This window comes from Castor canadensis, chromosome 19, assembly GCF_047511655.1.
Source record: "Castor canadensis chromosome 19, mCasCan1.hap1v2, whole genome shotgun sequence".
NCBI lineage: Eukaryota > Metazoa > Chordata > Mammalia > Rodentia > Castoridae > Castor > Castor canadensis.
The window spans coordinates 5,177,087-5,203,392 of NC_133404.1; the positions used below are offsets into that span (position 1 = coordinate 5,177,087).

The following is a 26,306-nucleotide window of genomic DNA, read 5'->3' on the forward strand; positions in this document are numbered from 1 at the left end:
CCCTTTTGTGTTTTTTATTGACAAATGAGAAAGAGAGAAGTGGGTGCTTGTGGTCTCCCAGTCAGGCATAGGCAGTGACCTCAGGCAGGCTCTGCTCCCTCCTGCTTCATTCCAGACAGCAGGGGAGAGCTCATCTCTCAGTGGTTTCATTATTCTAAAAGTAACTTCTGTTTATTTTTTTCTGATTGCCAAAGTCAGAAAGCATGGAAAATCAAAAAATTTGTAAAGAAGAAAATACTATTACCAGAACCACATAACTTAGATATAACTGTAAACATCTGTGGTATTTCCTTTGTGTTTTGAAGGAAAATGCCTATTATAGGTATTTTTATTTTATGTACAATTTTGTATTCAACTTCTATTACCTAACAAACCAGGAGAATTTTTTTCCCCAGTGCCTTTCTGGAAGTTTTTATCATTAAAATTTATCCTATCCAAGTTCAATTCCCAGTACTGCCAAAAAAAATTAGGCTAAAGTTTTGTTTTGGTTTATTTTTTTTTTAATATAATACAATTTTTTTTTTTTGGAAACCAAGATCTTGCTATGTATATGGCCTAGGCTGGCCTTGAACTCGTGATCTTCCTGCTTCAGCTTACCAAGTGCTGGAATTATAAGTATGCCACCATGCCTCACAAAAGTATTTTAAAATATTTTAGTTTTTAAAATATATTACAGAACTAATCACTTAAGTAATTTTAGAAATAATGGAAGCGTGTAAAGTAAAAATGAGCCAGACTCTTCAGGAGTGACTGTCGTTAACAATTTAGTTTACATCTTTTCAGATTTTTTTTTCTCATCACAAATATGTTTTCTTTGTGGGTGTGGAATATTTGTCATAAATAAAGAGTAAGAAGCCAAAAAAAAAAAAAAACCAAACACAAATATGTTTGTTTAAGACAACAAAATACATTTTGTACTCCAACTTGCTCTTACTCTCAGTACTACAGCTGCCCCCTTTGAATGTTCATAATGATAATCATCTCAAGACTAGGTAAATAATAGGAATATGCACTCATGAAAAATTAAAAATGTAGCAAGATTCAAAGTACACATTTATAATTTAAAGAAATAAACTGTCTGGTATGGTGATGCCTGCCTGTAACCCCAGCTACTTGGTAGGCAGAGGTAGGAAGATCTGATCAGGAGGTCTCAAAACAAAATAGAAAAAGGATTGGGATGTGGCTCAACTGGTAGAGTGCTTGCCTAGCATTCATGAAATCCTGGGCTCAATATTCAGTACCCCCTCCCAAAAAAAAAAAACCCACAAACAGGCATGGTGGTACATACCTATAATCCCAACTATGGATTGGAAGTCAACCTAGGCTACATAGCAAAACCCTATCTCAAAAATAGGTAGCTGGCAGAGTGGCTCAAGCCACTGCCTAGCAAGAGCGTGCCTGTCTAGTAAGTGGGAGACCCTCAGTTTAAACCCTAGTGTTGCCAAAAAAAGAAAGAAAAAATAAATAATCTGGGCCCCAGTGGCTCACGAAGCCAGCCCAGGCAAATAGTTCACAAAGACCCTATCTTGAAAAAACCTCTCTCTCTCTCTCTCTCTCTCTCTCACTCACACACACACACACACACACACACACACACACACACACACACAATTAAATAAATAAATAAAATAAATAGGGGCTTGGATGTGAGGCTCAAGTGGTAGAGAACCTGCTTAACAAGTGCGAGTTCCTGAGTTCAAACCCCAGTACCACAAAAAACAAACAAAAACATACACACGTGTGTGTGTGCGTGTGCGTGTGTGTGTGTGTGTTCTATTGCCTATACATTGTCCTCCCACCCCACCCATTTCCAGAGGTGACCACAGTTAGGATTGAATCAGCTCCTAGGGCTGGTCCTATGTTCCAGTGCAAGTATGTATGAACTTGAGTATGCTTGTGCTGTGTGTGTGTTTAGCCTAAGTACAAATTGTATATGCTGTGTAATCCTATGCTGTGTAGGTATTTTTGTGGTAGGATAGGTTATTATAGGAGTTGAATTGGGTGTACCTGGGTATTGTGCATGTAGGTACTTTTCAGTATGTACTGCTAGATCACCCTTGAAATATATTAATTATTTTATTTATATTAATTTATTTTGCTTCCTTTATTGTCATGGGTTTGCCTTTTGCATCTTTTCTGTAATTGCTTTCTTGTAGCCTTTACCCCTTTCTTACTCTGCTTATCTTTTTGTCGGGTGGTACTGGGTTTGAACTCAGGGCCTCCTGCTCACGAGGCAGGAGCTTTACCACTTGAGCCATGCCCCCAGCCCTCTGTTTATCTTTTTTATTGCTCTGTAGTAGCTCTTTGCATAACTTTTCATAACTTTTGCGTAACTTTTTGTGTGTTATGAATATTTTCCATAATTTGTGTTTCAATTTCATTTGTGGTTCTTTCTCATTAAGAGTTTTAAATTTGGATGTAGCTAAATTTTGTCATCTTTCTCCTTATGGTTTATAGTTACATTTAAGAAGGCCCTTCCCTCTCCAGGATTTTAAAAAATATTCTTCTCTGATTTTACAGTTGTACTTTTATGTGCATCCTTAGTGAAAGAATATGAAGTATAGAAACCAATGGGTTTGGTTTTTTTCTTGGGGCTGGGAGTGGGGTTTGAACTCAGTGCTTCATGCTTACAAAGCAGGTGCTCTCTACTGCTTGAAAAAGTAATATTTTTAATGGCTTTATGACATTCTTTAGGTTGTTTCTAATTCTTTGCTGTTATGAATAAAATTACATTTTTCATTTGTTTTTTGTTTTTGTGGTATTGGGGATTACCTTGCAGATGATGTCCCCATCCCTTGCTTTTTTGGGCTAGGGTCTCACTAGTAACAATAGCTTAGGGTGGCCTGGAACTTGCTATGTAGTCCAGACTGGCTTCGAACTCACCATCCTCCTACCTCCACCTCCTGATTGCTAGTGTGCGTCACCACACCTAGCTCCTATACTGTATTTTTACTTATTTTCTTAGGATAGATTACAAGCAGAGTTACAAGATGAGGAGACTGAGACAGTTAGACAGTTACAACCAGGGACTTATGATGTACTATCTGTGTCTGATTCTGACTCCACCATTTGGTCACTTGTTACCTGCAAGTTAGTGAACTTCCTTTTTCCTTATTTTTCTCATCTGAAAAGTGGGGATGATAATAATAGTACTCACCTCGGAACATTGTACTGAAGATTCAGTGTTTCATACACAGAAATCACTGATTAGTTCCTGCGTGTACTAAGTACTCCATTATTATTAGTTGTTGCTGTAGTTTATTTCAATGGGCATTTCAAGACAAGTGACTTGATGGATAAGTCATGCCATTTTTTATTCCAGGATGGGGATATGGGAGATTCCTATGCCAGTCTGTTATCACTATTACCACCCCTTTTTATTTTGGCGGCACTGAGGTTTGAACTCAGGATCTCATGCTTGCTGGGCAGGTGCTCTACTGCTTGAGCCACTCTGTGTTTTTTTTGTGTTTGGTTTTTTTTTTTTTTTTTTTTTTTTTGAGTTCGAGGCTGGCTTTGAACTGAGGTTCACCTGATCTCTCCCTCCTGAGTAGTTAGAATTACAGGTGTGAGCCCCCACACCAGCCACTATTTTTTTTTTTGGAAGTTTTATTAATTTTACATATGAATGATGAACTTTTTTTTTTTAATGCATACTCTTATGTTCAACTCTTGGGCCTTAAAATTAAGCTGCAATCTTTAGGAAATGGTTTATATTGCCTTTTAAGTCCCTTTTGCAGGGTTGTAATTTAGGACTTGCAGTTCACCAAGTATGTTCTGATTCCCCACCCCAACTCCTACTTAGCTTGTATTAATTCCCCTAAATTTATTCTTGTTGGCACGTTCTTCAGGTTTCAACATTCATTTGTGGCTCTCCCCACCCCCCATTTTCCAGGCCTGTGCTTGATACACAAACCTCACAGAGGTGTCAATTACTGTCCCTGTGTGAGAAACTCACAGCCTGGTAGGGGTGGCAGCAGCACAAGGGCAGTTCGCCGTCAGAGTAGTATCCTGCACGCCTTTGTGCCACTAGGGATCAGGTGTGGGCTTGGGAGGAGCCTGAGGGCAAACTTTTAAACACAAAGTGTGACTGTGTTCTGCCTGACCAAACCTGCTCCATGGAATCCCAAACTTGAAAATAAAGGAGGGATTTTTTTTTTAATTATAAACTAATTCATGATAGCATTTAAAAATTTTTTTGTTTTCTTCCTATACACTTAAATTGTGCAGCCTGACAAAAAGTTTTATGAGACTGACAGAGCAGTGACTTTGGGCTAATTTCCTAACCTCTTCTGTCACATCAGGTGAGGTGCCCTCCTAGGCTGTCCAACTCTGACTGACTCTTGCAGCTCTGAGGAGTGCTTTGTGGAGTGAACACACACTGGCAGCTACAGTGCAAGTGCGGGAATCACTGGGTTCCACAGTGAACAGGAGCCGGGGCTTTCCTCTGTAGCTCTAAGACTTGGACTTGGCTATCCGTTTCACTTCTTGTCCTCATCACCACGTTGCATTTTAGTTTTTCCTCCCTGCTTTTGTAGGATACCCCATTTCTGACCAGTCGTCTTGACTGCATCGAGTAATTCTATACCTAGAAGGGAAAAGCCCTCTTTTCCTTGCCCCTTTCTGCTGCTTAATCACAAAAGTGTCCCTTAGTTCTTTTTCCAAACCACCGAGTTTGAATTGATCTCTGTTGCTAGTAGGAGGTGGGCAGGCTCCTTCTGGTTCCTGCTAAAGTTACCTGACAGCGGAAGGTGTGCATCTGATAATTATAACTCCAGTGCTTCCAAGGCCTGAGTGATGTAGTTAAGAGCAGTAATCCTGATCTTATCAGGAGGGTTTTGTAGTCCAACAGTGTTGCTTATAACAGTATCTGTTTTACTTCCTGAGGCTCCCCTCTCCCCTTCAGATTCTCCTGTAATCCTGGCCATTACCTCCTTGTGCATGTCTCATTACTTCCTGAAATCAGTTAAAACTGGGGTTGGAGGGGGGCGAGAATGTTTTTCCTCTATACCCAGATCTGGGAATTGAGCTTTAACATTACAACACCACAGCCAGGTCAGCAGCAGAGCAGTCACACACATGGTACATAAAGCATTAAGAGGTAGGTTATGTGTTGCTCATTACGGGGGCGAAAAAAATACTAAGACCAACAGCCATATTCAGGCCAAGTACTTTAGTAAGGGTCCATATTTCAAAGCAGTCAGTTGGTGTCCAGGAACTGGGGTCAGCCCCTTTGAAGCCTAGTGATTTGCCTAATGTCTACTTTGAGTTCAGATCCTAGGAATTTGCCTAGGTCCTTGCCCTTGGGGGCTCATGTATTAGAGTATAGGAAGCAGACAAAGGGAAACTACTATTCTGTCTTCGGAGAACACTCTTGAGTCTCCCTAAGAATTGTGAGTTTGCACAGTGGCATTTAAGGACAGGACAGTTTCTTACAGGTGTCAGAGTGCAGGGAACCCAAGTGGTAGTTGGCAGTTTAACCCAGGTACTTAACCCCGAGGAAAGGGTTAAATTTTGCCTTGGGGAGGAGTGAGGAATGGGAACTAAAATTGCTTTGGACATCTGAGCTGTGCTTTAATAAGATATTCCAGGTGGTCAAGGAGTAATCCTAAAATAGCCTAGATACTTAATTGCTTTTAAAGTCAGGCTGGTCTCTTGGGAGGTACAGCCCTAAGGAATGCAGTGCTGGCTTCTAAGCTCTTAGGGGCGTGGTCTGGTTGGGTTGCTTCTTCATGGATCCCCATGTCCCAGTAAAAAGAAAGGCCTAAGGTAACCTTCTTGGACCAGGAGACATTTGCAGAATTTTGCCTTTCTCCACATTGAAAGGTTGGCAATAAGCTGCAGTAACCTAGCTGTCTTTCTCCCTTACTATGGGTTTGATTTTGTCACCCATCCCCTAGACAGTGGTCTGTTTTCATTAGTGCTCAAAGTTTTCCTGCTTGATCCCCTGCCTGGCTTCTCTGTGTGCACAGGAGCATATTTTCTCACTGTAGGAATTCATAGTCATCCCCGGTTTCATCCCCTCAGTCTACATCCAACTGATTTAGTTCTCTGATTGGGCTGCCTATTACGACAGTCGTTTCTCCCTGGTTCTGCTCCTCCAAACCCAGGTTTTTAGCATGAGCTACCACACAGTCCTCCAGTCCAGTAATGTTTACATAAGCAATGTAGCTACTTGTAAATCACCAGTGGGGGGCATTAAAAAGATATTTTATTAAATGAAGTGTTAGATTACTCTCTTACTTGAAAGACTAAATATTGCGAAAGGGTCTCCTTAGTGATAAATTATTCTGTCCTTTTCAGTGCAATCCAAATGCAAATTTTTGGGGGGGGATAGAGAGCAAGCATTGAGTCCTGACACGATTTCAAAGTTATTCTAGAAAGAATAGTGAAGTTTAAAATTTTTTAAAAAATTAACGTAATTGAGTTTTTTGTTGTTTTCTTTTCCCCCCACAGTACTGGCTTTTGAACCTAGAGCTTAATGTGCTCTACCACTGTGTGACATCCCCAGCCCTAATTGGTTTTCTAATTGTGTCTAACTGCCTGCATTAGACTGTAAGCTCCATGAAGTCAAAGGCTCTAATTGTCTTGTTCTTTTCCATCAGAAACTTTCGCAGTATCTAATAATATCCTAGATCAGTATTTGCAAATGAATGAATATAATGAAAAAATCTAAGCAGTAAAAGCCACCCATGATCTCAGCCCCATTAGGCATCTATGTACATTTGTATATTATACTTCTTCCCAACAAAAACAAGTTGTGAAAATCATCTAGAACATTGATTTAATCATTTGCCTTTCTGTTCAGAAAACACTGCCTCACCACTGTTCACAGTTCAGGGTTTAAATTTCCTTTTGGTATTTAAGGCATTTCACAGCCTGTTTCCACCTTAACTATTCAGACTTGCTATCCTTACATTCTCCCTGCCAAAACATGCCTTGTTTGTCCCCTGCTCTGTTCATTTAAACTCTAAATCTCCCCTCAGCCCATTCTTCAAGGCCAGCTTAACCTCCACCTCTGAGCACCCAGCCTTTTCATCTACCTCCCAGGCATTTTCAATGTGTTTTCCAACTCTGAGGGAAAACTCTCAGTGGTGAGACCCACAGTGTTTTGCAGTTGCCCAATGCTCTACCTCCGGTGGGTCCGCAGGATATTTGTGTTGAATGACTTTGTCATCAGATCTTTTCTTCTCAGGGAGAAAAAGGGCCCCTAGAGGCCATGTTGTTCAACCCTGTCTCATTTTGTAGTCCCCATCCCAAACAGATGGTCATTCAGAGACAGGAAGCTGCCCACCTCCTGAGAAGGCTCACTCCATTAGTAGACAGTGTTAAGACTGAAGTCTTCCTACTGGCCAGTTTTCTCCAGCCACCCTAGTTTTGCCCAGTGAAGCTTTAGAGAACAGGTGGGTGGGGAGCCTGGCTCCTTTTCCACAGGCAGCCTTATAGGTTTCAAATGTAGTGAATCTGTTCATTTCCCCTCTGCTTTGTTGATCTAGGGTTGAGATGTTGGAAAAGCACTATTTTCATTTTGGGTAACAGGCATGTTAGTTAGAATTTGATTTTTTGTTGTTGTTAGGACTTTAAATGTACATGTCACAGTGCGAGGTGCCATATTCCTCTGGTCCCTCCCTCCCCTTCTCCCTCTCCTGATCCTCCATCACCTAGGGGAAGACAGAGGCTCATCCTAGAATGTGTGGAGGTAGGAATTAAGTTTACCCTTTTCGGTACCTCCAGATAACTCTTCCAGGAGAAGTATTGTTTGAGGGATGGTTTTTGTTTGACTGAATTACCCAGATGAAGCAGCCAATGAGACAAATTGAGGAATGAAAAAGTCTCCCATTAAGGAGAGCCACCCAGGGCCATGACTTGGGCATTCTGTGTTTTTCTCCCTCTCTCCTTTCCACTGTTTCACCCATGAGGCACCATGGTATCCTAAGCCAGACAGACCTGGGTTTGACTTCTGGTGCTGCCACTTAGAAGCTCTGAAAGCGTGGGCAGGTTGCTTGAGTTTTTTGTGGTTGTTTGTTTTTTATTGTTGTTTTTGTGGTGCTGGGGTTTGAACTCGGGGCCTCACACTTGCCAGGCAGGCGCTGTACCACTTTGAGCCACCCATCAGCCGGCTTGAGTTCTTTGAGCCATTATTTCCTCAAATCTAAAATAGCCACCTCTACCTTGTAGAATTAAGTGGGAAAATGCTTCTAAGGCTCTTGACCCAGTCCTTGACACTTAACAGGCCAACGCTGGCTTCCTCCTCACCTTTCTCCTCCCCTGTCCTCTTCACTGTGGCTTCCCTGGGGAAAATGAGCTGAATGTGGGGATAGTAGCCAGAGCTAGTCTTGAGTGGGTATGTGGGAACAAACTGTCACTTTCCTGTGAGCTCCTGGTGAGATCAAAGATGTCAAAAGAGAATTCTGAAGTAGGGGTGGCTGAGGAGGCTATAAATGGCAGTAAGTGACCATACTGCTGACTTCCCACACACACATCTCGTTTTTTTTAATACTGCTGCCTTGTGCCTGGCACTATAGTAGGTGACTGTCGGACATTTTTGTATGTATAAATAAACAAAAATATATGCTAGAAAAAAAGATTACCACTGCAGATGGGGTAACAAACCTCTTCCCAGCACCTCTTCAGCTGAAATGCTTTCCTATGAACCCCTCTTGATTAGGAAAATACTGAGCTATCTCTTTTTGCATATTTGCCCATATCCCATCTGCCTCCTCCATTCCTTGTTTTCTTCCACCACTGCAGCCTCTTGTCAGTCACACCCAGAATCCATGAAAAATTATTTTGGAGCTGCTAACTTTCTGGTTAGTCATACTCACACCCAGTTAATAGGCTAAGAAACCTCCTGCTCATAAACTTAAATTGTGTAAATGAGCCACGTTGACTAGAGTTGAGAACCAAGAAAATAAATGCTTAATCCTGCAGCCCTTACAGTGAAAAGGAGACCTTCCCTGTCTCTCAACAGGTGTGTGTTGGAGCTGGGGGCTGGGGATGTAGGGACACAAGTAACAAGAACATGAAGTGACAGAGCCCATATGAGAAAAAGGCTGAATCTGCCTGGTGGGCAGAGCCAGGAGGCCTCATGGAGGGGAGGTGCTGGCCCAGCTGGACTGTGAAGGGCGGGCAGGGTTCAGGAATTACTCTCACCTCAGCCAGAAAACCCTGCAAAGCAGGATCAAAGTTTAACTGCCTCAAACAAAGAAAGCAGTGCATTTTAGACATTTCTCCATCAGCCCCAACTGAGTATTTTGAATTAAGTAATGGACCATCCTTGCCCTGGAACTGGACAAAAGAAGATATCTCCGCCCTGGGCTAACTACTTCCCCTACATTTTGTTTAAACTGATAGTTATTTTCTGTGGAATGACTGCTTTCTGTGGATTGCAGTATCTTATTTTTGTCTTCTTCTGGCCAGAGACCGTGGCCTCTGTGGGTAACCAAGTTAGAGATGTTTCCAGTTAAAATCCTGTCATCAAGCAGATTTTTGTTTCTTTTTTGGCAACACTTGGGTCTGAACTTAAAGTCTCATGTTTGCTAGTCAGGCACTGGCTTTGAACCCTGATCCTCCTGATCTCTACTTCCTGGGTAGCTAGGATTGCAGGTATGAGCCACTGGTGTCCAGCATCAAGCAGATTTTTAAGTGAGTGCTTCCCACTTCATGGCTATAGCAGTGTTCAGAATTCCTTGCAGTTTGGGAAGAGTTAGAGAGAGGAGGCCTGTTGGGCCCCAGCCTTTTCCCCTTCCCCAGGCATTCTTCTCTCTGACCCTGGAGCTGAGCTCACACTTGGGTGTTTATTTTCACACATAGCCCCATCGTGGTCACACTGGTGTGCTTGTTCTCACACTCCTCCCCTGTTGTGGAAAGCTCTGGCCAGTTCTAAGTTGTGGATTCAGACCTCTCCACCCCACTGAGTGTTGAGTAATTTCTGAGTGAACCTTCAGAATGCTTGCAAGCTACTGTAATTAGCCAAAACCCATGTGTTTTCATCTCCCTGTGACTGGTGACCAGTGAAAGATAAAGAACCCTCTTGTGAACAGCATCAGCCTCGGATCTCTGGCTGTAGAGTTGGAAATGAGCTGCCACAGTAAACAGCTGACATAACACAAGCAGCAACGTCCCCACATTATATGTCTTTCAGCCCATAGGGGCTCCCAGGGTAATTGACTTTCCAGCAGGAATTACTGGCTCAAACAAAATCAGTGGGCATTAGGGAAGCTACTGCAGCCTTTGAAAGGGGGAATGTAACTCTGTCTGGTTTTGCTGACCTGACAGGCATAATTCATCTTGATTATTCATTGTGCTAGTTGCCACCAGATGACACTAGATTTCTGGTGACTGTAATTACATTGTGAGGTTGAGTTTAACAAAAAAACTACACTGTTCCTCCTTCTTGGCTATTGGCTTACCTGAGCCAAAGGTGCTGTAGGAAGGGTGCTAACAGTGTTTGCCTTGGACCTGATGCATGCATCATCAGAAAGCCTTTACCAAGCACTTCCTTACACACACCTTTTACTAGATAAGCAGGGAAACCATTCAGTGTAGCTGTTTTATTTCAGCTGACAGGATGTCACTTCTCCTCTGTTAGCCCTACCTCACTATGCTGCATTGCTGCCGATGAGAAGTGGATTTGCATCTCAGAGCCCACTTTCAGTAGGGGAAGTGAAATATGGCCCCAGACATATAGCAGAATAATGTTCCTGCTTTCAGGCAGGGGAAAGGTGGGACAAGTGGAATTCAGCCAGGCTCTCATTTTATTTTTTCATTTTATTTTATTTTTGTGGTATTCGGGTTTTGAACTCCAGTACCTGGACCATGCGCTTGCTGGGGCAAGCACTTGAGCCGTCTCCCCAAGGCTCTCATTTTATTTGGCATGGTTTTAGAACAAGATCCCTACACAGTCCAAAGAATGTTCTCCCAAGAAATCTCTGCTCCCAGCCCCACATGCTCCTGTTCCACCACTTACACGCCCGAGCTAGTTGGGTGATGTGTGTGCATGTACCTTTGGTTCAAGGGGAGAAAGGAGAATAGGTGACAGGTGCAGGGAGTCATTGCATCCACTGGGCCATGGCTCAGAGGTGAGTGGCAGAGTTACACTGAGAGATTTCATACTCCTCACTGGCACAGAGAGTTTGACTCTCCCATGTGGTATGTGCGTTTTGTGTTGTTTTCAAAGAGGTTTTTAGTTGGTTCAAATAGCCAATTAATTATATGCCAGGCAGTGTGGTGTGTGCTGGGGATACAAAGACAAATAAGATACCTTTGCTCTTAAAGAGCTTTCTTCTGGTGGGGACGACATAATTCCCAAGGGGCATGTTAAATTCTGAGCCAGCAATTGCTCCTGGAGTTCTCCGTGCACACAGAGTAAGGGGCAGGACCACTGCATCAAGATCTTGGTCCTTCTCCCTTTGGCTTTTACCCCCTCAGTGTTGTGTGGGAGCCAGGTTGAGGTTTTTATACCGAGTGTATCTCAGAGTGGTGGTTTTGGGAAGGTCAGCTAGGAAGAGGGGTCTTGGAGCAGCAGGCCTCTGTGTTCTCCTTCTGCAGCATTATCAAAGCATGTGCGACACCCGCCTTCTCTAACAAATGAGCTTGTTTTATGCTGACCCCGTTTTGTTTTGAAACCATAGTTGACGGGAAAAAAAGTCCCTGGAAGAGCAGTAGAGGTGGTCATTGAGTAGTCTTTCCTGTGTGAGCCAGGATGGCTCAGATGCCAAGGGACATCGTCTCCCCTTGCGCCATTGCCTTGCCCTCTTCCCTCACTCTCTTCCTATTCCCCTGTCAATCTTGTGTTTTGTTTCCCTTCAGAATGGTGGTTCGGTCTGGAGTGATGATGCCGATGGAGGCCGAGGAAGAGAGATCTCTCGAGATTTTGCCAAGGTCTGTAACATCTTTCGTGACAAAGATAAGGGAAGTTCTGCAATGGGTTGTGTCTGACCTCCAAGGATAAGGCCACGAGTGGCCATTGACTTGCATTTGTAGTTATCTGGATGTTTGGAGACTTTCTACAGTGAGATGGAATTTTCATTGTGCTTTTTTCTTGGGGCTGGGATTGCAGCTATATGAACTGGACAGTGATCCCGAAAGAAAAGCGTTCCTGGATGACCTCTTCATCTTTATGCAGAAGAGGGGTGAGTGCATTCTCATCGTTCCAATTCAGTGCTTATTTATTGAGTGCCTACTGTGTGCTAGTCACTGTTATCCATCCTCTCCCACCTGTCATTGTCCAGGGGAATGAGAGACATTTACCGCTGATTGGTTCAGGATTTATCCGAATAATTGACAACTAGATTGAAGAGGTCAGAGGGGAATTTGGCAAAACATGGCTTTGGCCCTACCTTATTTTTGTCTCTCCTAATTAACTGGTCTCTGGAGTCATTTTAAATTTAAATATGCTTCACTTAAGTTAGCGTGTGGAGCTTCTTGTTGGTATATCTAGGCTCATAAAGAACAGGTAAGTGAACAAATAGAGGCCCCTCAGTTGGTTTTAGAAAGTCTGAAATGATATGTGAAAAGGAAGAGCCAACTTTTTCTTCTTATTCATTAGTTGTTTGATTTTTGCATTCACTGGATTGGTTGGAACGTTCCTGCAATTTTAACTGTAGAGTACATGGCCATCTGCTTTGTAGTGCACCCTCCTAAATCTCTGTCCTCTCCTCACAGCCCCCATCCTACCCCAGTAGCCATCTCCTCTGTGGAACATGGCACTGCTGAGTCTTGAGCCTAGTGATTCAACTTCCTGGCTTTATATCTTGTTAGAGCAATGGGTTCACCAGCCAGGTCACCACTGCGGAAGCTTGACCAGGTCCTCAGCCTCTGTGTGGGTCCACCTTTATCACTACCATATGAGAAAGCTGTTCCCACCAGCTTTTTACCTAGGACCTTGCTGATATCTTATCATACATCCCTTGAGGTCTGTGTCAGCAACTTTATTGAACCTGGGAATGAAATTCTCTTTATCCTAGAGTGACCTACAATGGCAGCTCCCAGCAGCTAAATATTCCTAAGTATTCTTTCTCTCCTTCTCAGTCCCCCCTCCCTCCCTCCCCCTTCCTCTCCTTCTCAGTCCCCCCTCCCTCCCCCTTCCTCTCCTTCTCAGTCCCCCCTCCCTGCCTCCCCCTTTCTCTCCTTCTTAGTCCCCCCCCCTCCCTCCCCCTTCCTCTCCTTCTCAGTCCCCCCTCCCTCCCCCTTCCTCCATCCCTCCCTCCTCCTCCCACTCTCTTCCCCTTTCCTTCCTCCTCCCTCCTTTACCTTCCAAAGCCTTATTGCCTTCTTGATAGCAGGGCTGTTACTGCTGGTTTGCTTAAAAAGGCAATCGAAAGTTTTGAGTCTCATTCCCCCTCAATCTCCAAGCCTATCAAAGCAGTTTAGGCAGCCCTAATTAGTTTACTCCTCTGACCGTTATCTGAAGCTGCATGTGTTAGTAAAAAAACAAGAATATAATCCTGAAAGATAATGTGACTGGCAGCAATGAAACTCCCTGGTTGCCCTGAGAAAGAGAAATCCACTTAATACTTTGGTCTCCCCTTCCAATTACCTTTTAATTATTTACAAGCTCCACAAGCCCAGCTGGTGCAAACCCAGGCGCTGATCCCGTCTCAAAGGGGCTGCCATAGCAATATAGATTTTAATCAGCAGCGGAGCTCCACTGCTTTATTTTCTACTTTATTGTTTTTCTCCCTTCCCAGAAGGATTTTAAAAGGAAAATGGAGGTTAGATCAGCCTAGCCAAGAGTGAAGATTAGTCATTGTTTACTATTGCATGTCCCCCTAGAACAGCCAGTTTGTCATACCTCTGTCCCCAGTGCTCATGCAGGGCCAGGCCAGGAGGTACTCTGGGTTTGTCTGCTGTTTGAGCAGTCTGGTTGGTTTTCCTGACTTGGCTTACCATTCAGGGTAGCCAAGCTACCTTAAGCTTTGAGTGCATCTGCCTCCTTTTAACAGCTGCCTTGTGGTCAGAAGTTAGCAGTTGGAGAATGATCTTTGCAGCCTATCCTGCTATCTTGGGAATGCCAGATTGCCACCTAGCATATTTTTGAGTGAACCCAAAGCAGGAGTAAGTGACTGCCTTTGGTAATGTCAACTTGTGGCTGTTGGGGTCCTGAATAAACCCTTTGTCTTATCTTTAGCAGGCATGTCAGATATTTTACTGTTTGTTGGCATCACCAATAGGAGGTAAAGAAGTCATTCTGCCACTTACTATTCTAATACAAGGTTTCTTGTTCTCAACACTGTTGATTTGGGAAACTGGATTATTCTTTTTTGTTGGGGGCAGTCCTATGCACTGTAGGATGTTGGCAGTATTGTTTGGCTTTTCCCACTATCTGTCAAAAGGATTATCCAGTCATAACTGTCTGTAGATATTGTAAGTGGTCCCTGGGGGCAAGTTTCGTTTTGGTGAGAGCAACTGCCATAGAAATATGGAAAAGAACATAAAATTATAAGATTTCCTGTGCAGAAGAAAATCATTTTACCTCTTTGCAGGGTGGGCATTTGTTGGGTGGTATCTTGAGATTCCCCCATTGTGACTGAGTGCCAGAGGAGTGGGTGCTGGGAGCTCACCCTGGGCTGGAATGCAGATGAGGCCTCTGAGAGGGGCTATGGCTCCAGTATGTCAGAGGCCCAGAATCTCCTGCCTAAAACACTCTTATCTGCAAGTCTAAATTAGAATTGTGGTTCAAGGGAGTGAGAAGCAGATTGTACTTTTAATCCTGTGAAGTTTAATGTCTTTGTTCTTCACAGAATGGTGAGGCCCAGTGTCCCTAGACATGTGTAACTTAACTTGTCACTCGTGTAGTGTCTGGGGCACGGGGCACTCAAGGCAGATCTTAATAGGTGGGACCAAGAAAAAGCCTCATAGACCTTGGCAGCCGGTTGGCAACTGGCCTCCAAAGTAATATGACAGATTAGCAGTAGTTTCACATCCACTACCACATACAGTCTCAGATTGAAAGACCTGGTGACGCCCACAGGTGGACTCTGTGTGAGCAGGGCTGGGCCGTTCTGACACAGCAGGCCACCTATAGAGGAAGAGAGAGGCAGCACACAGCAGGCTGCCCCAAATGACTGCAGCTGCAGGTGATAAAACTTGCTGGGCACAGGCTGTAACTGCCTGCATTGTGCTGTGTCTCTCGCCTGTTAACACTTTGGAGGGAATTGACTGCAGCAGATGGCCTTTTCAGCCTTTGGCCCTTGATTTCTAGGCCACACTGGGAGATCCCTCCCTGCTCAGCAAAGCAGCCTTCCAGTAGAAGAGCCTGCAAAGAGCAGAGTGGGCTGAGGTGGTGCCCTCTTCCACTCACTGTCTCCTCGGCCCTGGAGGCACTGCTATAGAACCAATTAGGAGGTGGAACAAGCTCTGGACTGGTGGGTGCAAGGCCAGAGCAAGCATTGCCACCAACCCCCTCCCCCTGCCATCCCCTTCCGTGGTCTTGAGCAAATCCTTCCCCTCTGGTGGCCACACTTATGTTTAAAATGAGAAGGTATGGACTGGTGGAGTGGCTCAAGTGGTAGAGAGCCTATCAAGTGTAAGACCCTGCGTTCAAACCTCAGTATCATAATGAGCTACCCTTGAGGAACAAAAAAACCAAAGAAGGAAAGCTCCTTTAGCAGTGTTCTATCAAAATAACTGAAAATACCCCAATTCTCTTAACACCAACTGTTTCTTTCCTTGCTAAATAATACATTTCCTCTTTTGCTGACTGAAACCAAATTGAATTATATACATTGCTCTCTATTTGCTTTTCTCCCCAGAATATTGCCCTGGAAATGACTGGTTAGATTTCAGAGTTCTGATGTCCCCTTGTGCTCACCTTTTGATGCACTCTGTATTCTTTTGCCAAAAATAAAGCCAAACAGTTCTAAATAAAATTGGTCAATTTAACTAAATAATTGGTCAATTTAACTAACTGTGGGTGGTTTCTAAGGTATCATTCCCTCATAGGTCTTTCCATTTAGTTTTCCAGTGCCCAAGGGGAGGGACTAATTTGTAAGTCTAATAAGCAAAGGCTATGTATAAACAGTTGCATTTTTCCTTCATCATTAAGGAACCAAAGCATGTTCCTCACTCTCTAGGAGGCAGAACAGAAGTGTGGTCTCTTTAGAGTCCTGATGGTAATGGTGGTGATTTTGCAGTTATTTTTATTATTAACCCATACACTACCCTTTCTATCTATTATCTGATGCTGCCCACAGCTCCAGTTCTGTGAGTTAGAGCAAAGGTTATCACTGTAGCCATAAGAATCAACCCTGAGGTTAAGGAATTTACCTAAGGCCAGAGAGCAAACTTAACACTTAGCCTCCTTACTCCCAGGCTGGTGTTCTTTCCTTCTTCTTGCACTGCTTTTAAGAACCCTGTTTCCTAGCATCAACAGACCCCATTGGAGTTGCTTCTATTGGAGCAAGAGACAAGATTTGCCCCTTCTACAACATTCTGAGCCCACAGAGGGTACTGGCCACCTTCACTAGCCATTGTCTGGCAAAGGATTTGACAGCATCTAGCTGATTATCACAGGGTAGAACTCTGCATATAAGAGGAGTCTTCATCTCAAGGTCAGGCCTGACTCTTGGAAGGGCAGATGTAACAACTTACAGTGGCAAGGAGGCCACCATCTGTCAAGGCAGGGTGGGGTAAGGGGGACTGGCGACACTCCCAGAATACCCATAAACAAGGCTGTCCTTTCCTGTCCCTGCCCCTCATGGACCCACCAGGGTAAGGAACTGCCTGGTCATGTGGAAGACAAGTCTTGTCAGGACTGCACTCATACAGCTACCTTCCTGTCCCCACTAGTTCTGGTCAAGGCTGCAAACTGACCTTGGATTTCCCCAATGGATTGTTGGATCTGTTTTTGATGTATATATACAAAGACTTTACTGTGGGAAAGGGGCTTGGTCTGCCTCAAAGTACAGTTTGAATGTTTTTCCTTCTGTTGTGTGCTTATCTATCCATCTCAGGCAAGGAAATGTTGGTGACATATATTGCTTTGCCTTTTGGTGGAGGCACTTTCTTCTATGTTCTTTGTATTTTGTAGTAAAAGGCCTAAGTTCTGGACACCCTTCCTGGTAGACCAAAATATGTTGTCTTTGTCAGATGAAATAAGTTTGAGGGCTTTACTTTCTAACTATATCCACAAATAAAAATCTAAACTGCAAATCTGAAAGTCTTAGGAGTAGCCCTCGGTCTGAGGCAGATCTTTTCTCTCTTCACGGATCTAACTGCTACTGATAAATACACTATTTTTCTTCTTTGCATCTTTAACACTCATTTAATGCCTTATAAGTATCCAGTTATCCATGATAATAGAAAGGGAACCAGCCTGGCTTTTGAAAGGTACAATTAATTTGAATGACCCACTTCAGCTTTTTCCCCTTCAAAATCTTGTATTGGTACTCCAAGCTCATGGAAAGTTTAAGTTCCAGTGTGAGCCAGTATTCAGTAAATTGTCCAAGGACTGGACTAAGGAAGGGTTGAAGTAAGGGGTTTGGCTCACTTATGCCTTAAGGATACTGTGAGATACGAGTCTAATAGCACAGATGTCAGTGAACACTCAGCTCAGAAGGCACCCCAGTGTGTCCCTCACAGCCAGGTTGCCATCCCTGTCCTGAAGATGCCAGCAGGGTGTGGTGATCAGCAGCAGGCAGAGCAGAGAGGCTCTAACAGCCCACTTCCTTCCAAATTCTCTGAACACAGCGTATGTTTTGTTTTGTTTTTGGTACAGGGGAGTGAACCCAGGATTTCATGCATACGAAGCAAGGGCCCTATCATTGAATCATACCCTCTGAACACAGTTTTTAAGGCAAGGGATGGCATGTCATAACTATGACTTTACTATTAGTCATAGCAGAATACAACATTATGCATACTATTGAACTTCGCCTAAAGTAAGCCCAAACTGGAATATCAAAAAAGGTGATTAATATAAAACTAGCCCCCCTGGCTATGGAGCGCCAGAATGCCTATGCACTGCTTACGGGAGTATGAATGCGACTAATAAATTGTGGCTCAGTCATGTAGTACAATCCCACATAGCAGTAAAAAGAAGGAACTGCTGCTGGGCACACCCAGGACAACTCTCACAGGCCTAATGTTGAGCAAAGACTAGGCACAAAAGATTATATTCTATATGATTCCTTTTATATCAAAATGCAAGAAAATGCATGTCAGAATAGAGGTTACCTCCAGGGCCGGTGGGGTGAGAGGGTGGATATTGATGGGTAAGGACCATGAGAGAGTTTCTGGGACACTGGACATGGTCTTTATTGTGACCTAAGGGTGTTGGTATGTGGGTGCGTGTGGAAGTACAGACCCATTGTGTACTTAGGTTAGCACACTGCACCATGTGTAAATTAGACCCAGGCAGTGGACAATTAGAAGCCGAGGGCATAAACATACCTTCAGTCCAGTAATGGGACATGGCGTGTTCTTGCTTCTGCCCTGCTTTGTGGAACAGTGCAGCTACAGACTGTGCTGCAGACTGCTGGACAGTAACCGCCCAGTGTCCCAGTGGGAGGTATTTTCTATATAAACAAGTCAGGGGGAAATCACCAGTCATTTCCCTTCTTGTTCCTGGGGAGCAGGACTAGAGCAGGGCAAGAATTAATCTACAGAGGAGTGGTCAGAATGCCTGCCTGCCTGTGTGTATTCCCTGCCTAACATGTGTCTTGACTCAGGCAACCTGGTTGGCTGTCTTTTGACAGTCTGGCTATGGAAATGATTAATGACCTTTCTCGAAGCCAGGAAAAAGCAGCAAGGGTCCCTGGCAGGGCCACGCCCTAGGTCCTGGGCCCTTGCCCCTGACCAGGCAGGAAGGCAGCCATGTGAGTGTTTGTAGCACTGGCCTGATTGCTGCTGTTCTTTACTAGAATAGGCCATTCTCTGCAATAGAGAGGAAAATGCCCTTCCTTTCAGCAGTCTCACCATTTTGTCTCTAGAGCCTTCGCCCCCTACCCTAGCTGCATCTGTATCATCTGAGCAGTAGCAGCTTTGGTTTAGCCATATATGCAGTGGAAGTCCCTGGTGACAGCTCTGGCCTGCAAGTGCCAGGGCTCAGCATGATTGCCACCAATAAGGTTAAAGCCCAGGAGTCCCTCAGGCTTCACTGGGTCCCTGGCCCTAATAAAAGCCTTTTACATCCGTCCCTGGGGCTGCTTCAGGCTCCCTGGCTGAAATCTGATAAGGGGCCTCTTTGTTGCAACTGTCAGTCTCCTTTATTGAAGAGGGAACTGGAGACCAGTGGCATTTCTTGGGGTACAGATAAGACCCTGGATTCCTGTCAGAGAGAGCATGATTAATTACCCTCAGCCCTAGCCCCTGCTTTGATAGCAGTGACTGACAGTCTGCAGGCTTTCCTATCAGGTGCTCCCACACACACACACACCAGGCATGTGTAGGACCATCACATGTAGGACCAACACCAATGACCCACAGAGAACTCTCTTCAATGGGTGTTTGCCTTCTTCCCAGTGCTCTGCAGGTTGCTTTTGCATTTATTGTGGACAGAAGCCTGCCTTAGGAAGCATGAAGTCCTGAGTTCAAGCCCCACTGCCACCAAAAACAAAAAAAGCCTATTGTGGACAGAGGTTTGCCCCTCTCAGAGGAAGGTATTAAGAAGGCCTAGAGAGCAGCCAGAGACTCTTGCTACAATCCTCCTCCAAAAGGCTAGGAAAGTAGCCATTGTTTAGACTTGAATACCACAGACCTGGGGGAGGAGGGGTGTCCTTCACAGGAGAAGATCCCAAGACATCCATTTCAAAGGCATTTGGCAACATTACTCCCTAATTCAGGCAAGTTCCTAAGACCAAGTCACCACACTTGGGTAATAATCACAACTGTCAGTTTTTACTTTAATTTTTTTTTTAACTCACATACTTTCATAGGACTTCAGAATTCAAAGTCATCTAGTCCAAATTCCTCATTTCACAAATGGCGAAACTGAGGCCTGGATCTTTTATCTCCCCTGTCCATTCCCCCCAGTAGTAGTAGTGGCAAAAGGCCTCTGCTTTGGATGAGGGAAGTGGTTACCAGGTCTCCTCAGTGGAAAACACATTGCTGAGTCAGACCAACTTGGGACTCCAGTTGTCTTTTAGCTATCGGAAGAATCAAAGACAGGGAAAGTTTTTGGGTCTGGATTATCTGGATAATGGCAGAAAACCACAACCTTCATCTACAACTATTCACAGGATTGCCTCAGCTTTGTTTCTGACAATGCCAAAGGGCCAGCCACAGAGCGGACAGTGCCAGTCCCCTTGTCACCGTAATCTCTGGAACCAGTATGCCTGACCAGCCTGAGTTCATGTGAAGAGAGGGCACTGTGGGGTGCAGGAAAACCAGATCCAAGGCACCCAGGTTTCCGTACCCTTTGGCTGCAGCCTTTCTGGTATAAGGCGGTGTTGCCAGGTGCATCTGCTCTCCCTCGGGAGGAGCTGGGGAAAGGCCCCCTTCTGTGACTTCAGTACCACTTTCCCTTCCCTAGGCCTTTTGCAGTCTCTATAGTTGGCTATAGAAAAGGCAACTTCTAGTGATATTTCTCTGTTCATAAGTGTTCCCCTCCAGAGATGCCACATCTCAGTTAGACATTTAGCTGAGTGACTACTCAGGGTGAATGTGGAATTCCTGTCCAGGGATCTGCCTTCAGAGGCAGTGTGAGCAACATTAGAGAGTCTGCCATGGCTATGTCCACACTCATCTTCAGTCAAAATCAGTATAAACAGCCCGGTCTCTTTATCCTGTTCCACCTGGCTTGCCTCCTAATGGATGTTAATTAACCATTTCTATAAGTATAATACATTATCTTCATTTGAAGATTATACCATTGAAGCAATCCAGAAGAAAATAGTCCAAAGGCTGAAAGGTGTTCGTACATGGAGTTCCAAAATGTGGTATCTGGCTCTCCAAGGTGACCTGAAAGACAGTACTTCATCAGCTGGGCAAGGCCTGCTGTGCTGGTTAATGCCCAGTCATAGCTGTTCGGTGTTCTCTAGACCTGACCACTCTCCATACTCTTTAACACTGCTTTCCCTTCATGGTTTCATGGAAGGAATGGAGTCATGGTTTCTTTACCTTCTCAGAATCCCAACCTCTCCATCCATTCTTCTCCCGTTACTGGTTCATGCGACCTTGAAGCAATGAGCTTGAGCACTCTGGGCCTCAGTTCAATAATGGTCATGATCCTGGTGACCCATATTAGAACCCGAGAGGGGACAGTGCCTTCTGTTCAGGGCTATCAGCATATAAGACACTCAAAGCTAGTGATGGGTCTCAGCAAACCCAGTGCAAGCATGAGTGCATGTGTATACGTTCCCATTTGAGTTACCATGGAGCTGAGTGCTTTGACTTTGAGAAGCATTTTTTTTTTAAATCAACACTATAATATTTGTGTCATGGTGAAGGAAAAACAGTCTCTGCCTTCATAGAGCTTACAGTCCTTCTGGACAGTCAGGGACATACCACATGGACAGACATGAAACAATTAGAGAGTGGTTGTTTGCCAAATGTGTAGGGCTTTCACAGAAGTTCTGAGAGGAAAGAAGTCCACATGAACTGAGGTAGTTAGGAATCTCCCTGCAGGGAGTGGACAGTAAAGGGCAATGTGGGGGTTTGAGTGGAGGCAGATCATTTCAAGCTGGAGGAGGGGCAGTGAGCTTGGCTTGGGGGTGATCGTGAGGAGATCCAAGTGACTTGGAGTGAGAGCAGTTGGGATCTGCTTGAAATATGTCATTTGTCATCTCGTAAGGGAGTATTGGCAAACATGGGTCACACAATAGACATGGGATGGGGTAGGTAAGCAGCAGGGACTTGGAGGTTTTTAAACAAGCAAGTGAGGAATATGGTGAAAGCAAGCCCCATGCATAGATAGAGGCTCTGCAGGCATCTAGTGGTGAGCCAGTGAGGGCCTGGCTCAGGCTGGTGACTGCAGGCCAGAAAGGAAGATACCTATGAGAGGTACCTCAAACGGAGACTCATTGGAGCCTCTTAACAACCTATAGGTGATGAGGATAGAAGAGGCATGAGGCTCTTCTATCAGACTCCTGCTTAACCTCCAAGAACTTTTTTTTTTTTTTTTTTTGTAGTACTGGTGTTTGAGTTCAGGGTCTATACCTTGAGCCACTCCACCAGCCCTTTTTTTGTGATGGGTTTTTTTCAAGATAGGGTCTTGTGAACTATTTGCCTGGGCTGACTGCGATCCTTCTGACCTCTGTCTCCTGAGTAGCTAGGATTATAGGTGTGAGCCACCAGCACCCAACAAACCCCAAGAACTTGATGGAAAAAGGAAGCTAGTTTAGGGTCAGCATATATGTTCTGACTTGAGAGTTAACAGGTCATAGATGTGAAGATGCCCAGGAAGCTTCTGGAAATGAGAGTCTAGGATCCCTTGGTGAAGGGATCTTGGGAGGAGCCCTCCCAGATTCTCCAGGCTGTGCCTAGAAGGTGTGGACTCACTATAGTTGAGTGTGCTCAGACAGGCCTCCAGAAGGAAGTAATGTTAGCTCTATCCTAGGGACAATGCTGCTGCTTCAGGCTTTTGTCATCTTTCTTTTTTTTCAGCACTGGGGTTTGAAATCTGGGCCTCATGCTTGCTAGGCAGGTACTGTACTACTCGAGCCATTCCTCCAGCTCCATGTTTTTGTTTGTTTGTCTATAAGGCAGGGTCTTGCTATGTAGCCCAGGCTGGCCTCAAACTCAAATCCCTCCTGCCTCATTCTCCTGAGTACTGGGATTGCAGGTATATGTGCCATGCCCATATTACTTATCTGTACATTTTGAAATCAAAGTAAAATCTAAATTAAAATTTTGAAATCTAATATGACCTTTGTCCTTGATCCTCCGAAGACCAACCAACTGATGAAAACAAAGTTCTCTGAGATTGGTAGTTCCCTCCCTACTCTTAGAGAAAAGGTGTGCTCCTGCCATAGCAGTCCCACACATCCATGCTCACAGTGCTTCTTGAGAAATATGGGACCCTTTGCTCCATTCCCTGGCTTGAATTATCCTGTAAAAGTGTTGGTGAGCTGGGGAGAGTGGTGTATGCCTGTGATCCCAGCACTCAGAGGCTTAGGCAAGAAGAGTGCAAGTTTGAGTCCAGCCTGGGCTACACAGTGACTGTGTCTCAAAACACACACACATAAAGAGCTGATGAAGCTGATGTCTAGCTGATCGGTAAACTGACGTCCCTTTGTGGGAGAGAAGCAGGAGGAGCCAAAAAGAAGAGTCCTCTGCCCGAACTGGCCTAAGTCCATCAGGCAGCCCAGTGAGCCTTCACTGAGATGGGGTCAGGGGAGGAGGCATGACAGGGGAGCAGCCTGTGTACAGTAAGAGTTTGCCATCAAAAGGCAACAAGTCTCATAGCTTGCCCTGGATGGTGACCCTTCCCTGCGGAATTCTCCCCTCTGACCTCCAGAACATTAATCCCGAGGCTGCCAAATGACCGTCATCCATCACGCCTCCTGACGAGCATCCCAGCCCCACCCTCCCCGCCATCCCCTGGTGCTCATTAGCAGCCCTTCCTGCCGGTGCCAGGTTTCCTAATCAAGTCCCTGGCTCCTCTCACTTCCCCTCGGGGTCAGTGGGCGGAAGCTGCTCTGACCCTCCCTCTTTTAAAGGCCAGGGAGGGGGTGGAGTGATTAGTGGAGAGAGAATTGTTGAGTGGCTTTTCATTCCCCTGGAGACCTGTGTGTCCAGCAGCTCCTTTGACGTGTCCAGGTACGTGGAAGGGAAAGAAACCATGTCTCCATCTTGCAGCAGGCAGTATGTGAAGGAGGACACTGCTAACAAACTGCAGTGATTGCTGCCAGCAAGAACAGGGAGCAGGCCAGGGTGTCAGGGAAAGTCTTCTCAGAGGAAGGGGTCACTGAATGGAGTCCAAAGGCTCCAGAGGAGTAAAAGTTGCCAAATTAGTGGGAAATAATCTGGGATTGCACTGCTAGCAAAAACCAAACAAAATACACTTTGAATTCATCTAGGCCAGACCTCTTACCTATGGATTGAAAAACAGATTCAGAGAGGCTAAGTGTCATGCCTAAGGCACACAGCCTGGGAGTTGTGCCTGTCCTGTTTATTTCAGAGAACTGACAGTCTGCTAGCTTCCAGGTTTGAGGAGTTTGAGTCAAACCACACTCCTAAGCAGAAGCATAAATGTTTTTTCTGACTTCACAAAAGATGAACGTATACAGATGCCTTCTTTCCCAGAGTGATGACCACACAGCCCTCTCTCTTGTTGGACAATCACAGGAACCCCCATCAACCGGATCCCCATCATGGCCAAGCAGATCCTGGACCTATACATGCTGTATAAACTGGTGACGGAGAAGGGGGGCTTGGTGGAGATCATCAACAAGAAGATCTGGAGGGAGATCACCAAAGGCCTGAACCTGCCCACGTCCATCACCAGCGCTGCCTTCACCCTCAGGACCCAGTGAGTGGTGGGCAGGGGGAAGGAAGCCGAGGTGGAGAACCGGGATGTTTTAGCCCAGAGGCGAGGAAGGAAGGAAGGAAGTTCCATTGTATAGTTAGCAAGAGGAATGGAGTTCCTGAAACAGGGGAGCCTTGGAGATGAACCTCGGAGACCAGGTAATGGTGGGTTCCAGCCTTGCTGTAGGTCTCCTGTGTGCTGGTACTTGACCATTCTGTTTCATTTCAACCTCACAGTTAATTCTGGGAAGCAGATAGTCCCCAGTTTTCCACAGTACAAAAACTAAGTCTCTGATGTTAAATAATGTGGCCAGTGCCATACCGGCCAGTAAGTGGAATAGCTGAGAATCAAACCTGTCTCTGAAATCTGCTCTTTCTAGGATATCACCTCCCAAACAGCACTACTGCCCAAGTGGTCCCTCTTGCCTGACAGTCACCTCCCAGTCAGGCCCTGTTGGACTGCTGACCTGTTTTGCCACCATTTGAGTTAATGACAGGGTGATAGAAGAAGTAAAACCCAGAGTACCCATGGAGAACAAGGGCCAGTGGGGATCTAGTCTTTTGAATTCTTTAAAAGTTGCTCTGTGAAGACTAGGGAATGAACAGCTGGGATGTCAGTCAGGTTGTGTGTCCTGGCCATTTTGAAAAGTTGCTGAAGGGTTTTATCTATTGGAAATATTCAGGAAGAAGTTGGGGACAGAGCTATAACCAGAATGGCAAGGTTCTTGAGAGAATTGCTTCTTGGAACAGATAGCAGACACCAGAGAAGGGTAGCACATCTAGGACCCATGCACAATGGAGAGCATTGCTCCTTCTGACCAGCCTAACGGAATGATGAGATCAAGGAGCCAGCATGACATTGCAAAACATGGGCCTCATTTATCTTAAGAGCACTAAAAAGGCACCAAAACAAACATGAAGCCATTAGCTGTTGGCGAAAATGTTACTTGGTTTCCTTAATGAACAATGCTTCTAGTTTGAGCAGTGTTCAGGATTGAGCAGCAGTTAGAGGAGCCTAAAGGCAGTGTGTCCAGTGATCCCAGACTTTTCTCTTCTGCCAGGTGCAGAAAGCATCCACCCTAGCACTTAACCTGACAGGCTGTTTCTAGAGACTCTTCAATTTAACCTGGGCAGTCTGTGGTGCTGTGTTTTGGATTATTCTCCTTGCTCCCTTCCTTCCCTGCAGGTACATGAAGTATCTATATGCCTATGAGTGTGAGAAGAAAGCCTTGAGCTCCCCGGCTGAGCTCCAGGCAGCCATTGATGGCAACCGGCGGGAGGGCCGGCGGCCCAGCTACAGCTCCTCCCTCTTTGGCTACTCACCTGCTGCTGCTACTGCTGCTGCTGCCGGGGCCCCTGCCCTTCTCTCACCACCCAAGATCCGCTTCCCCATCCTTGGGCTTGGCTCCAGCAGTGGCTCCAGTGCCAGTAGCCCTCGGATGTCCCCAGCAACCACTCTCAGGAAAGGTGAGCAGGGCCCTTGGAAGAAGGAGAAAGCCCATTTTCCCTGTGTCTCAGATGGGGTTTTTGGATGGAAGGGGTGACTATGGATTGGTCCAGCTCTGGTTCCTTTGCAGGTGATGGAGTCCCAGTGACAACAGTGTCGGTGCCAAATCGCCTGGCTGTGCCTGTGACTATGGCAGGCCAGCAGGCAGGTACCCGGACTGCCATGCTGGAGCAGCTACGGGAGCGGCTGGAGTCAGGAGAGCCTCCGGAAAAGAAGGTGTCAAGGCTGTCGGAGGAGGAGCAGCGCCTGGTGCAGCAGGCCTTCCAGCGCAACTTCTTCAGCATGGCGCGGCAGCTCCCCATGAAGATCAGGATCAACGGCAGGGGTGAGGGCCAGCTCGCAACTCCGAACTCCCAACCTTTTCTGACCTAGAAGGGGCCCCTCTACATGGCCT

The 26,306-nt window shown here is 45.4% G+C and overlaps 1 protein-coding gene across 2 annotated transcripts in view; it reads left to right on the forward strand.

Moving 5' to 3' along the window:
• Arid3b (AT-rich interaction domain 3B) overlaps positions 1-26,306 on the forward strand; it is a 46,180-nt gene that overhangs the window by 14,145 nt on the left and 5,729 nt on the right. For both annotated transcript variants that reach the window (XM_020165640.2, XM_074061475.1), the window contains exons 3-7: positions 11,809-11,880; positions 12,059-12,131; positions 24,226-24,409; positions 25,592-25,872; positions 25,983-26,237. In XM_020165640.2, the coding sequence (XP_020021229.1) occupies positions 11,809-11,880; positions 12,059-12,131; positions 24,226-24,409; positions 25,592-25,872; positions 25,983-26,237 (865 nt within the window). The remainder of the gene's footprint in view (positions 1-11,808; positions 11,881-12,058; positions 12,132-24,225; positions 24,410-25,591; positions 25,873-25,982; positions 26,238-26,306) is intronic.